At 36.9% G+C, this 17,466-nt stretch overlaps 1 protein-coding gene across 5 annotated transcripts in view; it reads left to right on the top strand.

The window, feature by feature from the left end:
- The window catches only part of ZDHHC14 (zinc finger DHHC-type containing 14), a 109,449-nt gene that overhangs the window by 73,926 nt on the left and 18,057 nt on the right, over nt 1–17,466 (top strand). For all 5 annotated transcript variants that reach the window (XM_021390689.1, XM_021390685.1, XM_021390687.1 and 2 more), the window contains exons 4-5: nt 9,133–9,270; nt 12,884–12,932. In XM_021390689.1, the coding sequence (XP_021246364.1) occupies nt 9,133–9,270; nt 12,884–12,932 (187 nt within the window). The remainder of the gene's footprint in view (nt 1–9,132; nt 9,271–12,883; nt 12,933–17,466) is intronic.

A 17,466-nucleotide genomic window follows, 5' to 3' on the forward strand; every position in this document is an offset into this window, starting at 1 on the left:
TTAGCGTCTTCTAACTTCGTCTGTACAGGCCGACGTTAGGGACTCCGTGAGCAACATTTTCCTAGCAACAGTGCCATCATAGCAGCTGTGAAACAGTGGGTCACCTCCACTGGTGCATATTTTTACAAGCATGGCATGCACATTCTTGTTCATCACTAGTGAAAATGCATAGCTAATGATGGTGACTTAAAAAATAGCATTTTGTAGCTGAGAATTGGCTCTATCAAATAGTGTTATTGTGCTCTGTGTATCTGTTGTAGTTTCCATGGAAATAAATAGGAGGCATTACTTTTGGAGTGACCTATGTACAGTTAACTATGACTTTTCAGAGTACATTACTGTTTTTTAGTTAAAAGCATCTTCACAGAAGTGTTCGTGTGCATTTAATTAAATAAGAGAAAACTTACAAGTATTTATATCTAATTTTCTGCGTGAACTAGATGTCAAGAGAGTTGGATTTCTCATATACTCTGAAAAACAAATGGTTTAAGTGTGTACAGTTAATCAGAATATGTTATGCACTTATAAGATCCAATGAGTTAGTGTTGTCTATATGATGATGCTTTTAGTTAGTGAATAAATCTTACGATAGCTTTGAGTGTTCTTATGGCAGTATTTTGTGGTTCCTTAAAGTAACTAAAGCAATGTGAAAAAACTCAAGCTTCATACACATATGGATGTTTAAATAACTCATGATTGTGACCTACTTACCAGTAGGGTTAATGTGTTGTTTTTTTTACCTCGTGCTTTTGCTGCATAATTATAAACTAAGTACAGAGACTGTGGGATAAAAGAATGGGGTTTTTCCTCAAATCAGCACAGAAGAAACAACTTAGTAGTTTTGCCTAAAGGTGTTACAATACTGGGCCAATGACTGCAGTGTGATAGAGAAGTTCTTTCATTCAGTATTTTCTACTGATGCTTTTCATCCTGTAAGGAATCCTTAGTAGCATTTTTAGTATGTGAGTACTTGTAAAACTTAGTCATGTTTTCACCCTAGGTTTAGTTAATACTAAGCATGTCTGTTAATTTTTGATCTTGCTTCTGATTTTTGTTTCATGATTTTTCCATAGATGGCTAAGTAGCTTAAGCTACGTTACATTTTTTGGCAAATTTTTTGACATTTTTCCAAAGCTACCTAATTAGTGTTCTATATATAGTATGAACTTCAAACTCCCTTTAGCTCTACAATGTTTTCATAATAATATCCAGAAGAATCTGGGTTTTCATACAAATGCAGTTTGTGTGGAATGCCTTTAGAAATTTTGACAAATAAGTTTCCCATAAGCAAACATCTTGGATGTATTTCTGTCTTGCTTGCTTTAACTGTCTTTGTGAATGGCAGCTAGAAGTTAGCTCCTCAAGGGCTTTCTGTGTACCATATGTTGCTTTAAAATGTAAACAAATTTAAAATAATGTATGTATAAACACAATAGCTAAAGATAGGAATAATCACAGCAATCATAAATTCTCAACCTGGGCTAGTTATTGTTGAGTTTCGAGAACAGGTTTTTAATGCGGTATATGATGCTATGCTATGATGCCAGGGGTCAAACTTGATTCTGAATTGACTTTTTAAGTATATTTTTAGTCATTTCAACACTAAATCTCTACTTTCTTGATGATTTTAGATTTCTATAATAAAAGATAAGAGGCAATTCACTATTTCCGAACAATTTACCTAAATGTAGTATAGAATGACTAAGAGAATTATTCACTAAGTGAATAATGATTAGCAAGCAGTAAATCAACTTAGTCCAATGAACTAAATGTCTAAAGCCTTCCTTGCATTCACATCCCACAGTTTTGCCTATCAAGTAAAGTAACTGGCTTAGACCAAGGCAAAAAAAACAGTATGGTGGAAGACAAAGGCCACCATTTTTATTCCTCAAAGAGAATTTGGCCATTTTTATTTTTTGAAAATGTATGTTGTTAATTATGTGACTGATGGATAAAGATAGCTTTTCTTGTCAGGTTCTTTCGACACAGATGACTTTTTCCACAGAGGATTGAAAGCTCAAATTTTTGAAGATGGCTTGATTTTAAAATGTTTTCATTAGAATTACTAGGAAAGTAGCTTCTTGGGGTTTTTTTGTTTTGTTTTGTTTTCAGAAATCCATGATGAGCATGAGAATGGCATGCTAAGCTTTATAGAAGTTTCAGTTGGTGCAGCAGCCAGTTTCCTGCCATGGCCAGAGTGGATCCCCTGGGAAGAAGGGAAGAACAGGGCAAGCATGCAGTGATACTTCCTGCAGAATGTTCTCACGCTCTCAGAGATTTTCATTGTAGTTCTTCATGAACACTGGAGGGTTAACACTTTGTTCTCCATAGCTCTTGGTGGATCCTAGGTGGCTTTCTTCATCAATCCTATAGGTGGTTTTGGTTTTGGTAGGGAATAGGATTCTTCTCACTTGCAGGTATGGTTGCTTTTCTGTGGATCCCAAATATGAGGCCAAGTGTTAAGATTTTAATAGATTGGCAGCAATTTTCTTTTCCAGTTTATGTTCTTCCAGGTGAAGAGGTTGGGTGTTACATAAAGACTTAAAGATACAGATGAGTCTAGAAAATTGAACAGGATTTACTGGGGAAGTATTGGTTGTAGGGGAACTAGGTGATCTTGAAGGTCTTTTCCAATCTTGGTGATTCTATGATTCTATGTGAGAATTGGCTTTGGCTCTTTTTGTAGAAGGTATGCTGCATTTTCAGAGTACCTGAGAGGAGACAGGTGGAGCACGCAGCAACACTTCCAAATGTTAAACATTATTTGTTTATTGTTTATTCCATCTGTATACCAGATGTACTTTAGAAGTTCAGGGAGCATGGCATGTATGCCAGAGGTGGGGTGCTTTTGGTTTTGGTGATTTTTTTTTTTTTAATCTTTTAAGCTTAGGCCAAGGCACTGGGAATTAAGGCAAGTCTCTTTAAAAAAGGTAATGGTATTATAGATTACTTCAGAGAAAGATTGTAGCTTGTGTATATCTGCATGTGGATGAAAGAACAGAGATGATCAAAATACCCAAGTATACAAATGATGTAAATCTCAGAAGATAGAGTATAAATTAAAAAGAGAGAAATTAGGAGAAAATACAAAGGAATATTGTTAGGAACCTAAATGAAAGAGCGAATATTTACACTTGGTACGATAACATTTTGAAAAAATGGTCAAGAAGTTAGAAGTCAGGTAAAACACAGCAGTAGGAGTGTGTAAAAACTGCTTTCACATAGGGAGAAAAGAGTAATAAATCTGTGAACTTCGTGGAGGATGATAAATGGTAAAGATATCACACTTCGCTTAGGAATGAGTTGGACTTTTTGAGCTTTTCTCCTTCATGATTGAGTGTGTGTCTGCAGTTGCATGGTTCCTAACGTTTTATATATATATATATATATATATATATATATATATGCATAGTATGCATAACATACTTTTTCTTGTACATTCTTACTGCCTACCAAACAGTACTGAATAGCTGCTGCCTTTGAAGATGTCACTATTAATGTGCGTGCAGTCAATGGGATTTATTGTTAATTAGTATTGATTATTAGAGGTAGCAATGAAGTGAGCAATGTAACAAAAAAGTTTAATTACTATGAGCTATCTTAGGGCAATAATTGGATGTTTTCCTAATACATCTTTTATTAACAAAATTAAGTATGTTCATTTTCTTTTTGAGAGCAATGTTAGTCTGTCACTACTGAAGTTGACTAGCGTGGAAAAAGTTGACAGTGCAACTGATTTTCTTAAAAATGCAGCCAAATAGTTAAACTTTCTAGGATAATACTTACATGTTTGTGAGAGTAAAATGTGTCAAGTATACCTTGAATTTGCATGTCTGAGTGTGAGTGTTTGGTGAAGATATGCGTGCACATTATTATTTTGTTAATGGAGGCTGGTTTTTCACGGCGTAATATTGCTGCTTCACTTTGAATCATCTTGTAAAAATTAGCTCAATGTCTAGAGTGCAAACTGGTAAACCTTTGGTACGTGTTTCCTGAGTGTAAACTTAAGGCCAGAAGGCTTATTTTTTTCCATTTGGATTTTTTTTGGAGCTGTTTGGGATCGGAGTATAAAACTACTAGAGCTTGATGATTTAAGAGATCCATTGTGCATTGTCCCTAACAGATGCTCTAAAATAACATCAGCGTGCATGTAAATGTAACTTACAATAAGCCTTTTGTTATTCACCTTTTTTGTTTTTTTAATCATAAATTTATCTTCTCATTTCCTTCAAAGTAATAGTGAAGGCGTTGTCAGGGGAATTACAGTCTCACAGGTAGATGTGTACATTAAGTGATGCAGATGGATCCATATTCTTGATTGCTATTACCAGTTGATGGCAAGTCTCATCAGTTATTTTGGAACTAATAATTTTCTTAGGAATGATAATATCTAAGTCAGTGGAACCAAACATCTGCGCTAAGGATAATTTTTTTTATGAATAAGCTATGAAGAACAGAAACAAGATTTTTTTATTAGTTATGTTAAATTATGTGGGGTCCTGAACCAACTGTAAAGGATTTAGCGCCATGGTTATATTTGCTTTTTTGCATGCGTACATGGTTCACACTGTGGGATTGAACTAATGTGTTATGGGAAAAAATACTTTTTGTAATGAAAAAGAATTCCTTATAGGAATTTTTAAAAACTAACTTTGTTTTCCTTAGCATTTCAAGAGAAAACAAATTCTGAAAGTACCCTTTTTGTCTTACAAAATATCAAGTCAAGAAGCCTGAATAGATGTGGTCATATCATGACATCATAGTTCTACAAAGAGCTTTGTCATTATAGTAAATATGTGCAGATGTGTTAGAATCTCCACATAATTGCTCAGTGTGCATCCAGAACAATGGACCTGTGGTCCAATCTTGTCCTGCTACTATCAAAAATAATTTCAGTTAATGCTGACCTAGTTACTTGTGTTGAAATATGAGAAATCTGAACAGTGGGCTGATGAGTATTCCCCATACTGAGCTGTGCGTTTTCATGCGTTAAATATTTAAAAGCACAGTAACTTCTGTGAATGCCCTAGATTTGTGTGTTTGCCATGTAATGCTTTTAGTTGAATGAGTTGGGGGAATTAGAAAGTGAATTCAGACTTGAGCTCATTGGAATCTGCAATTAATGTGGCCTAGATGGTTTTGTACCTGTAGATCTGCCTTCATGTTAAGCTTTAGAAAATGTATGTTGGTATGCAGTGATTCAGTTGAGCAAATGCACGAGGAAACAGTTCATAAATACGAGGGTATTCCAGAAGTAATGTCTCCTATTTTATTCTCTTGGCCCACGGTGTCAGAGGCAGATGATGGTGGTATGGCAGTAGACGTTGAACCTTCTTTCAGTATCCCATTATGTATTATTGCCATGCAACAGATGGCAGTAGTGGGTCAGTCTGACAAATGGTGTCCAACGTGGAAGTGCATGTGAAGCAAAGATGTTGAATTGTATTCCTCCATGCAGAAAAAATGGTTTCCACTGTTATTCATTGACGCTTGCTGGACGTTGATGGAGACCAAACAGTGGATGTGAGCACAGTGAAGCAGTGGGTGGTGCATTTCAGCAGTGGAAAAGGTTACAAAAAAGATGAATCATATTCTGAATGGCCATGCAGATGAGTGCAGTGTGCAAGCTCTTGTTCATGCTGATAAAAATGCGCAGCTAATGGTGGTGACTCTGTTGAAGAATAGCTGAGAAGCTGCTCTATCAATTAGTGTTATTGTGCTCTTTATATCTGTCGTAGTTGCCATGGAAATAAACAGGAGGCATTACTTTTAGAGTGACCTACTTATTACATACTTCTGAAATCACAGTGCATACAGAAAACATAAGCTGCAAGCTGAAGGACCAGGCTGGCCTATAAATTTTTTAATGCTTTTTTTTGTTCTTGTTAAGCTAGAAAGCTTTTATTGAATGCTTTGAAAGGAAAGTGAAAACTTTAGTGTCAATTTGTACGTGATTTCCTGGAGTGCATGGATTGAAACGTGGAAGCTGAACATTTAAGGAGACTACATGCTGTGCTGCAGAAAGTAAAGGTTTGGCTCTTAGGTTCTGAGCAGCAAGTAATGTGCTTCCATTGGCTTCTGAAGGGAACACTGCATCTACACATTCAAAATAGACAATTGCTTATTAAAATGGGAGATGTTCTCATTTTGGTTTTTATCTGTGATATCCAGCAGTTAATGTTTCTTAAGCAAGTTACGAGATCTAAATGTTCTAGGGAAAGGAAGTGAGAGAATTGTATAAAGTAGGATGTAACTTGTGTGTTGTTCTATGTCACCCACATCACATATATTACTGGATGAGTTTTAACGAGACAGCTGGGTCATGCCAACAGCTCGCTGCTTCTAAAGCATCTGAACTTCCTCCCTTTTTTTCCCCCGCTTGTGTAGTTCTTTCCTTCGTGCCCATTCACACAGGCCCTAGTAACATTCAGCTGCTGGTAAGCCATTTTTACTCACTAAGCAAGCACTAAAGTAACTCCTTTTTTCCTTTTCTGTCAGTTCGGTGAGCTGACCTGATTCAGCAACAGACATGGAAAGAAGGAAGCAGGATGAGATGGCTGGAAGGGCAGCATCTGGCCACATCTTCCACTAAGGCTGAGCTTGTAGGTTGGCTCAGGTTTTCTTTGTTGGAGGTACTGGTCAACCTCAACAGTTACTATCCAAATTCCAAGTTACAGATCACTTGGGACAAATTAGTATTGTCACTACTGGAGGCTTGCTGACATCTCCTGAGGTTTTTTACATCTTTGATTTTCTGTTGTCTTGACAGCAGCTCTTTTAGTCTTCATTTACTCTCCTTTTTTCATTGATATTTCACCTTCTGAATTCCACGGTTTTTTAGTCCTTTTTGTTTGTATCTGCTTTTGTTCTCAGATTCTGAAAAATATATTGGAACTATTTTTTCTTTAAAAAAGAAAATTAACCCGTTTAAAGTTACTGTGACTTTATGAACCAGCATACCCCCCCAGGGTAAGACGTACAGTGGTCTTGGTCTGCGGAAGGAAAACCATGAACATGCAGGCAAGAGGTTGTTCACAGGATTCACAGGAGAGAAGCAGGATCATCTTCTTCAGCAGTAGTTCTCTATTAGAGGTTGTTATGGCAGTAACACCATCCCGCATACTGAAGCAGATACCTGGCTTATTTTACTTGAAATTGAGTGTAGGAGGATAATCTGTTACCTCTTTGTATCTAGGTTACATTCATAGGCAAACTTCATACCTTTTAGCTTCCTCACTCGTCAACGTCCTGATATACTTTATATTAACAAGAGTTTGTATTAGCGATATTTTGATTCTTTTAATTTCTGCAAATAGTGATTCCTACTTTGTGAGCACAGAAGAGAATTAATGTGTTTGTATGGAACTCACTTTCCAAAGACATGTCATGATTTTATATTTTTTTTATTTTTTCTGAAGCATTACGGTACAAAGGTACCCTAGGATTATGCTTTTTAGAAGGCTGTATAACTGTATTTTAGTTTGTGGTATTATTTGTTCATGTGTTATGTTAGGTACCCATTCAATGAAGTGGTATTTATCAGACCATAAGGACTCATTCACAAGCACCAATCTGAAAATCAGCACTGTTCAAATACAGTGGCTACTTGTTCTGGGAATACAAGTGTATTTCACTGAATAAAGGTAGTATTGCCCACTCTTTTAGATACTGGCAGTATTTCATTCTTGGTATTCTCAGCAATCTCTGTAAATCAAAGTGTTTCTGAAGTCTTACCCTAAGAAATTCAACAACTTCAACTTTAATAGCCCCATTTGAAACAGATTTATGGCAGAAACATGTGGTCCAAACAGCTGTCACGCAAAAGCATTAAAAAAACAAACCTAGAAAACCACCAAAAAACTGCAAGTCTTGTGAACTCAGAAATCTGTTTTGCATGCTGTTTTGACTTTTTTTTTTTCCTCTCCCCTTAATGGAGGTAATCCTAAATACATCCTTCAAGGAAAACATCTCACATAGGTCTTTAACATAAAGCCATAGTTAAAATAAACTGGTATGTTTGAACAGATGTGCCTTTTTAACATAGAGTTTTAAGGACTTCAAATTGATAGCTTAACTTTCTGGGGCAATTCCAAATAGTTTGTTATCATACGTCAGCGGAGGCATGAAAGTCGCAGAAAACAAACAGGGTTTGGATGAGAATCGGAGAGTGAGAGTCAGTCAGCGTGAGAGCATCTGCCTTGTGTTATGAACTTGGATTTGATTAGAAATGGAGAATTCTATCATTATGTTGGTATAATCCCTCCAGTTCCAAAAGGCCATTTAGTTTCCTGACAGTTGCTTCATTTTCATTACCCATGTTTTGGGACAAGGAGGCTCCTTGCTGCCCGGGGCCGCAAAGCTAACTGGTCCAACTGCTGTTTTCCAGCATGGGACTTTTCCCCCTGTGTTCTTTGGGACTGTCCTTATCGAACTGCTCAGGCCTCTTTCTGTCCCATTAACACTGTAATCTCTCAGGGAAATAAAGGGAATGGGGTTGGTTTAGTAAAGTATAAGCAAATTTTATAAGGTTGTGTGAATCTTAATGCTTGGAAAATGGTTTGTGTGAATGGTTAGATTGTTTTGAGATGTTTTGCATGGCAGTATCAACTGTAAATGGGAGAGTAAGTGGTCTGGAATGGAAAATACATTGAGTAAAGTGATAAAGCGGGAGAGAGTGTGATTATTTCATATTGCAGAATGGATGAGATGATACTAGGCGTAAAAGTCAGAGGTGCGATCATAAGAGATGTAAGTAGAAAAACTCCAATTCTGAGTGGAAACATAACTGGAAGAAAATATCTTGTTTTGGAAAAAATGGAATTAAGTTGGTACTGCTCCATCTAACAGTGAATAAATGCAAGCTTATTGATCTGACTGCAATTTACCGTAACAATGCTGCGAGTTTAACAGGAGCTCTCCTCAGCTGTGCTTGAATTTCTTTAAAAGCTGTAAGGTTTCATTAAAAAGTTCCTTTTTCTATTTTTTTTCCCTTCTAAATTAGAAATTCTCTGGGGCTACTTTGCAAATGCCAGTTAAATCTTGAGTTTTAATACAGTGTTCAGTGAGCTTTTTTCCAAGTAAACAGCATTTTATTAATTGTTTTCCATTTTTTTCTTCTGCCTCTCATTTCAGAACGGTTTGATCACCACTGTCCCTGGGTAGGCAACTGTGTGGGGAAAAGAAACTACAGATTTTTTTATATGTTTATTTTATCTCTGTCCTTTCTGACAGTCTTTATATTTGCATTCGTTATCACCCACGTCATTCTTCGTAAGTATGCTGGTGAAATCAGATTACGTATGTAGCCATTTGCTTGAGTTTTTTACTTTTAATTTAATCTTTTGATCATTCAAGGTTTATTTATTTATTTGCCTTTTCTCTGAAGCTTCACAACCCTCAGCGACTCCCATTCTGGTCTCTAGCAGAGCCTGGTCATGGTAGTCATTGACTTAGCACTAATTTTACCTTAATACAGTGTTAATTTTCTTGATTTTTATCACTTTGTAGGCAGTTTATTGGAAAAGCAGCACACGTGCTGTATGACTAAGTTAGCATCATTTTCCCAAAGAGCTTTTCTTCTTAGATTTGAGCTATTTTACACTTTTTTTGTTGTTTTACATCTTTCTTGACCCTATTTTTAACATGTTACTTTCATTTGCATAAACATTCTGCGAATGACTAGTTTGTAATGTAGTGAATCACATGAGATGTAGAAACATGAATATTCATAAGTTTAATTTTTATTTGTATTCCGGATTGGGATTGAAGAGAGGATATTTTCAAGACTTCTGGGTGTTGGGTATTTTTTTGTTGTTTTTTTTTTCCCTGAGCATATAACAAGTTGTGTTAGCTCCTATGAGATGATGATCCAATTTGCGTTGATAAGTTATGAGTTATCTTTAAAGAATTTCTGTATGTTGTGGGGGTTTTAGATCCATTTTCATTAGGAAACTTAAAAAAATATTTTGCTAATTATATAGGATAGTGCTTTGAACAGTACTTCTTCAGTCGTTTTGAAGTGTGGTCTTTTTATTTCTTTATATTCCTTATTGCAGTGGAAGCCTGATAAGTAATAATTGCAGTTTATAACTCTTTTATAAAGCTAATTTGGTAATGGCGATATTTGGAGAATGTTTTACTGGAAAATATGCCAGATTGTTTTTAGTTTCCTAAGTTACTTACACTGTGCAGGGATGGAAGTTTGATAAACAAACTCCTGCTCTTATTCCTGCTTCATAAAAAAGTGGTAAAAGTACTGAGTGGCTGTCTTACAGTTCCGAAATGTAGCACTAGAGCCAGTGGCACTAACTTTGGGGAATCTGGATCAAATTGTTCTCACTGCCAGACAAAGCATTTCTAATATAAGCTGAAAGAGCAGAGAAAAGACGTCCTTGCTGGTTTAAAAGGGAAAATTTACTATTGGAAAGAAAACACTTTCCACTAATATTCAAATCCTCAAAATTTATTTGGGCTTACATGAGCATATACATGCCCAGAAGGCAGCTGCACGTTTTCTGCCATCTTATGCTGTTAGAATTCAGTAGTTAAAAACGTGATAGGTCTGACAATATAAAGCGACTTTTGAAGCTAACCTACCTTTATTTCACAAAGACAGCAGAGCTTTTTTTCAGTTTTCAGCATGTGAATTACCAGTATTATGCCAGTATTTCATTATTTGTGCGTCAAGTGGATTTATCCAGTAGATTTTAACTTCACAGTGTCCATATCTAATTCTGTGTGAATTCGACAAAGATCAGAGAAATCATTTGTGCCTCTGTGTGGCTGAGAAGCACTACAGCTTTGTGTAGGTGTTACAGATAATGTACAGTAAAATTTTAAATGCTGACTTGTCTAAGTGAATCAGCTGTAAAACATTTTCTCACTGTGGAGGTTTATCTGCCTTGGATGAGATGGGAAAAACTTCCCTAATTCTAAAGACTGATCCTCAAAGGCAATGGGAGTAGGTATGAACTGTGAGTAGTTCCTAAATGTTTTACTGTAGTTAAGCTTCCAGCTCCGCTTTCAAACTTATTTAAGATTTTCTTTACTGTATCTGGAAAAAAGTTCTTCACAAATGTGGTCACTCCACTCTTTGCCTACCATGCTTCTAGAAGCCCTCCTATTCATCTTCCTAATAGTTACCAATCAACCGTGTTCTGTTTAGCAGTTACAGTCCTTGAGCTGATGCAAACCATTATGCAGGAGGCTCAGTTGCTTAATCTGAATCTCTGCAGTTTGCACAAAGTGATTTGTTAACACACTGAGTGTGTTAACTCACATTCAGTGGGCCTGGATGAAATCTTGAGACCTGGGGCTGCTTTTTCCTGCAGTGTTTTGAAGGTTATTCATAAATATTTCCACATCCTGGCAAAATCCTGGATTCCAGAGAAAATCATGTTGGCTTTAGTCAAACCCTGTTCTTAGCATCTTCCAAAGATGATCCTGGTAGGATTACTGTCCTATCAGCAACACTTCATTTTACATATCCTGTATTAGTCTGAATGCCTTCTGACAATATTCTTTTAAGAACGGACTGAGAGATGTTTACTAGCAACTTGGAGGCATTTTTTTTTTTAATAAGTATGTATTTAATAGTTCTTCCTAAAAAGGAATAGAGAAGTTCCTTCTCTAACCTTGTTGATTACATAGGAAACAATTTTAAAATCTTGTTATACAAATTCATTTTAATGTATCATACAAGCTGCCATTTTTCTAATTCTTGGTGAACCTAAGTGATGATTAGAAATGAGATGCAGCACACTTCTTATTTTCTTGTGGCCTTACTTTTGAGGCATCCCTTTGAAATTTTTCCCTTTCAGAATTAAGAATATTTGCATGTATTATTAAAAATGATAAAATGATCACCCTACCTGCTACCATTGCCATTAAGGATCCTAGAAACAGTAAGAACACAGGGGGATGTTCCTTAAGGTTAAGACCAAGGTTATGAGCCTGAAAAGGCTTGGAAACACAAGGTAAGTATCTTTCCCTTTTTAATGGTGAGCAGTAAAATTGACCACACAGGTCTCAAGAAACGGTTGTGTGTGTATAAATATGCACACATTGACACTTCTAATTTGTTTTAAAGACATCTTAATAAAGCAGGATTCTTCTGTCTTCATACAAACCTTTAGATGGATTTAGCTAAGGGGAAAATTTCAACCTGATGCATTTAAATAATTTAAATTGCACAGTAAAATGCAGAAAGTATGTGTCTTATGTGACACTGTTTCTACAGACTGATTCACTTTTGCATATTTAGTTGCATATTTATCAGCCAGTTGCCAAATTGCCCTATTTGATGAATATCTAATGATTATAGAACTGAAGTGGATGCTTCTCCATCTGTAGTTCATTGGTCCGTTCTGTTCTGCAGCTGGTATATATTCTCTTATTTTCCCAGAGGCAGTTAACATCCATTAGAAAAACCTCCTATGCAGGTGCAGTAGGAGCAGGATTATCGTCTGGAGAACTTTGTTTCTAAAATAAAGGAGGGAAGTCTGAGAATTGGGGTTTATTATGTAAACTTTCCAAGTCAAGAAGTTGCTTTTGAAAGCCATATTTCAAAAGAAAGGAGTAGCTTACAATTTTTTTTTTACATATTAGGTCTGAAAAGAGCAGTGACAGAAATCTTGTTCTAGGGAAAGTATGCATGCATCAATTTGGTATTACTGAGAAAATATCCTGCACATGTTATCCTGATAATATAACCTGAGGGGTTTTTTTTCTGATGTTGCTGCTGAGTAACATAATCTCAGATTCACATTAGAAAGCTTTATCCTATGATTATTCAATTGCTCTTCAAATACTGTGTGCACTATGGTGAAAACAGCCTTTAGTCCAGTTTCTTACTAAGTTGGTAATTTGGGTTCTGTTTCTACAGGTTCTCAACAAGCAGGCTTCCTCAATGCCCTGAAGGACAGTCCTGCAAGATATCCTTTCACTGCAACAGGTTTTAGATCTTTACTACACGGTAACATCTGAGATGTATATTTGTATTACTGTTGGTTATGTATGCTTGGGATTTTATCACCTAATCGTTTCATCACTTCCTGCACAACAGGATTTCTCACCACATGTGAGAGGTAGGAAAGGAACTAGCCTGTTTGGGTTTGTTTGTTTGTTTTTTTCATTCATTGTCTTTTGCAAGCGGTAGTCTTAACAAAGGTTTGTAGTTTTCATGTGTGACAGAAATATGCTCCATTTATTTGTAATGGAATTCATGATTATACCTCGCATTGTTCCCATGCTGTTCCCAGTGTTTCCATTTAAAATATTGAACAATTCTTCTGCTCTCAGAATAGAAATGATCTGAAATGGCCAATTCTTGTCAGGATAGAAAAATAAGATTGGGAAACAACTGAAGTCATAATCTGTCCCTGAACAGTTGAGTTCCTAGAAACATTCTTACGTCAACTTGCTCTTTTTCAGAGTATTTTCAAGTGTCAACTTCAGTTAAGATACATAAAAATATATACATGTGTAGATGGGGGACTGCTATTCTGTAAATGTTACAAGTTCTTTTTGCCACTTCAGGTAAGCTTTCTGTATATTTTCCACTCGGTGAGAATGGAAAAGGCTTCCTGATCCTGCGTCAAAGCAGCTAACGTAACAGGAAAGTGGGAAGCTGACAGAACTTCTCTTTAATTTCTTTCTTACATTTCTGTGTAGACGCTAAGTTTCCTGCTTCTTAAGTATATATTTTGAACGATTCATGTCAGAATAAGCAGTTTGCACCCCTAACAAAGCTGCTATAAAAATAATTATTTTCCATACTTGGGTCAAGGAAACCTCTTCTGGCGATTGTGCGTCATACAGTTTGCTCTTTTTTGACAGTAGATTAAAAAGCAAAAACTCCCTTCCAGTGTGCTCAGTCATTCGTAGCTATGCATAAAGACAGACTACTCTTTCCTGGTCGTTTTTCTGAGTGTCAAATTATCCATAATCTGCAAATACAATTGTCTTTGATGTATGTTAATCACATAGAGCCGCTGAGCTGCAAACTCTTTTTTAAGCAAAACCACTGTTCAAATTTTCTTTTGATACAAATAATTTTACAAACCACAAACAAACAATTCTTAATAGCACAACAGTAGCTTCCGAACAAAACTATTACAATTACTCCATAAAAAAGATTATTCCAATTTTTTCTAAAACTGAAAACAGCTTTCAATTGTCCTTCAATAGGAACGTAATTGACTACACATTTGAGGACCCTTGTACAGGAACAATAGGCTGCTCATTCATAATTTGCAGTAAGAATAGCGCCAGTTTGAAAGGTTCTGTCATGTATCGTGTAGAAATAGCCTGGTTTGATAGTGACATGTTGTACAATTTAATAGCTTGGTTACAATTCATAACAATAAGTAATTAAATTGTCTGAATGGTATTTTGGGTGTTGCTTTGGGCAGGCCTGTCCATTCAGGCACAGACAACATTGCTACGTCTATATTGCTAACAAATCTATATGAGATACCTGGTTATGCTATGTTATACTTTACTGAATGAAGAAATTTTTTTGGTATGTTTCTTTTTTAACCTAACATAAATCCACCTGCTCTAGGGAACTTTTTGGATCTCTGTTTGGGGAACTGAAGGAAGTCTGAGAAATTTCCTTTTTGGTCAGTATGAGTTATTTTTGCATTTTCTCCCTGTGGAGTGTAATCATAGCAAGAAACATCCTGTTACTGGTGTGCTCAGTTAATCTGATGAGGTTGCAGAGAGCTTCCCTCTGTTTCAGCCCTTTTCTCACCTGTTGATTTTTCCTCTTGGTGTGTAGAATTCACTGAGTAGTGCTCATCATCTGTACCGTCCTCCTTAATATTTCAGGCCTCTCACAGCCCAGTTAGGTGGATATGGATTGTGCCTAATGTTTTCAGCTTGTTTGACACCTTCTGAACCCCTGCTAACAACAGTCTACTTTCATATCCATTCTTACGTATTCTTCTTGCTTTAGCAATGGCTGTTGCACAACCAACTGAGAGTAATATCCTATCTTGTGTTGGTGTGACTCTCCACATTGTTTGAGGAGATAACAGAGCAGTTAGAGCATGCTGCTCAGCAATGCACTTTGGAATTTGACTGCTGTTGAAGCAGATTGAGTCATAAAGCTCTTTGCTGGTTTTCAAGCCACTTTAAAGTTATTCAGACAATTTATGTGTTTCTCAGTTGATTTCGTCAGAGCAGACCTGCAATACAAAATTCTTACTGTTAGCTGACGTTAGGATATTTCATTGCAATTACTTATGTCTATCCATGCTTTTTCAAGCCTGTGTCTTTGTAATGGTGGGCTGTTATTTTTCTCTTCTATTGATAGGTTCAGTGATAAGGATGTTATTTGTATCTTTTAAGGCTGTGTCCTTGTTCTGGAATATTTTGAGTTACTGTTGTCTTGGAAACTGACTTCTCTAAAGGTTAGCATACAGTTAGTATACAGATTATTTTTATCCTATTTTTTTCCAATTGTCGTCTTCTTTCTGATTTATTCTATTTTTCTAAGAACCAAAGCCTTTTCTGCTTTTGATTCATGTTCCCTAAAATAAATTTCTGTTGATATGTTGCAGAAAATAGCATTCTAGAGTTCATGGCTATTGTATGTAAATGAAACTAAATATAAATTAACTACAGACAGGAAGCCTTCTATAGAAAGTTGCATTTTTTGCTTGAGTGTATAGGCTTTAGAAGCAACTTTGTTGTCTTATTGCTGAGATGGTGACTCCTTTAGAGTTGAAGGAATTATATAAACTGCAGTAACTGGGCAACACTGAGTGCTGACTGACTTTCCTAGAGACCAATCTCCAGTAGTTTGAAATCAAATAAAGGAAAGGAGTAAGGTATACAAGATTAAAAGTTAGTCTAATAGTGTAGCCTGTATTTTAGTGTTTATACTAAACAGAGTAATTCTGTGCTTCTTGTCTATGCTGCTCCCACTGGGAGAAAATGAAAACATAGAGGTTACTCTTGCACTGAAAAAACACTCCGTTCATGCAGTTTAAACCAAATCAAGGTTGAAGCAGTTCATTGATTCATGAATGTCTTTAATTAGCCAGCAATCAATGAACTATATTCAGGATCAGTACCAGTAATAGAAAAGATAAACACCAACACCTCACATTTAAGAAATGTTAATAAACACCTACAAGTATTTAAACACCTTTCTGGTGTGGAAAGTTTCAGCAGTCCTTTCCAGTCCTGAGGCTGAGGGGTCCCTTACTTGCACTTACACTGCTGGAGGTGGGGGTGCTCTTGTGTATCTGTACCTGCGCTGCTCCCTAAATACACAGGTGAGAAAGCACCTGCGAGTCCACATACGTGTGTGCTTTGGGTGCAAGTCCATGTGTGCTGCTCCCCATCCTGCCAACCTGCTGTCTGGATGCAGACTGCCAACAGTGTTGGGCGAGGAGCGTGCTCTGCCTGTTCTAGGCAGATGCTGACAGAGTGACTTCTGCCTGTGTCAAACCAAGCTTTGCTGCTCTTTCTTCTTCAAGAACTTTTCTGCTATTTTTTGCAATTCTCATTTATTCACACTGATGTTTCCTTCAAATAGTCACTTTGTAGTTCCTCAGCTGCTGTTGAGTAGCAGCACAATCATTTGTGGGTTGATAAGACTTTCTCCTTACCGTGATTATTTTGGGGCAAATACTATACAGATCTGAGAATTTAAGCGTACCTCAACTATTCAAACCTAGCCTAACTAAGTATGGGAGAGCTGGAGTCTTTATGCTGCAGAAGAGAGGCTCTTCTTGTGGTCTTTCAGTAGCTAAAGGGAGTCTGTAACGAAGATGAAGAGAGGGAAAGAGTCACCTGTAGTAACAAGGGATACTTGTAGTAACATGACATGGGGTAATGGTTCTAAGCCAGAGGAGGGCAGATTTTAGAATTTCTACCTTACATCTAACCTAACTGTGAGGGTGCCGACACACTGGAACAGGTTGCCCAGAGAAGCTGTGGATGCTCCATCCCTGAAAGCATTCTAGGCCAGGTTGGATGGGGTCCTGAAGAGCCCAGTCTAGTGGGTGGCAACCCTGCCTGGGGCGGGGGAACTAAAGCAAGGTGGTGGAAGTGCCTTCCAGCTGAAACCAATCTGTGATTCTGTTTTTGTGCAGGCATTCCAGGAGTTGTTATCCAGGCCATTTCCCAAGGCTGGGCCGTTTAGGCACCCTCATGGTAATAAAGTGGAATATACCCGGTTATTATATATCCAGGGAAATAGATTTGAGAAGGCAAGTGGATTTGTATTTCAGTTTGGATTAATGCGCTTTGGTGCCAACATTGGGATCCCTTTCTGCATCTTAGCCTCAGAAACAGAAGAAAGAGGACAATCCAACAGTTAACACATAGTATAACTGAGAGGCAGTTTTCTACTTATGTGAGCACAGATCTAGATCCCTCCACCCTTGCTCAAGGCACCTACTGTGTACTAAATATTTTTACAAATGTTCTCTCTTCAGTCTTTGTTACTCAGCT

Source organism: Numida meleagris, chromosome 3 (genome assembly GCF_002078875.1).
Source record: "Numida meleagris isolate 19003 breed g44 Domestic line chromosome 3, NumMel1.0, whole genome shotgun sequence".
Classification (NCBI taxonomy): Eukaryota; Metazoa; Chordata; class Aves; order Galliformes; family Numididae; genus Numida; species Numida meleagris.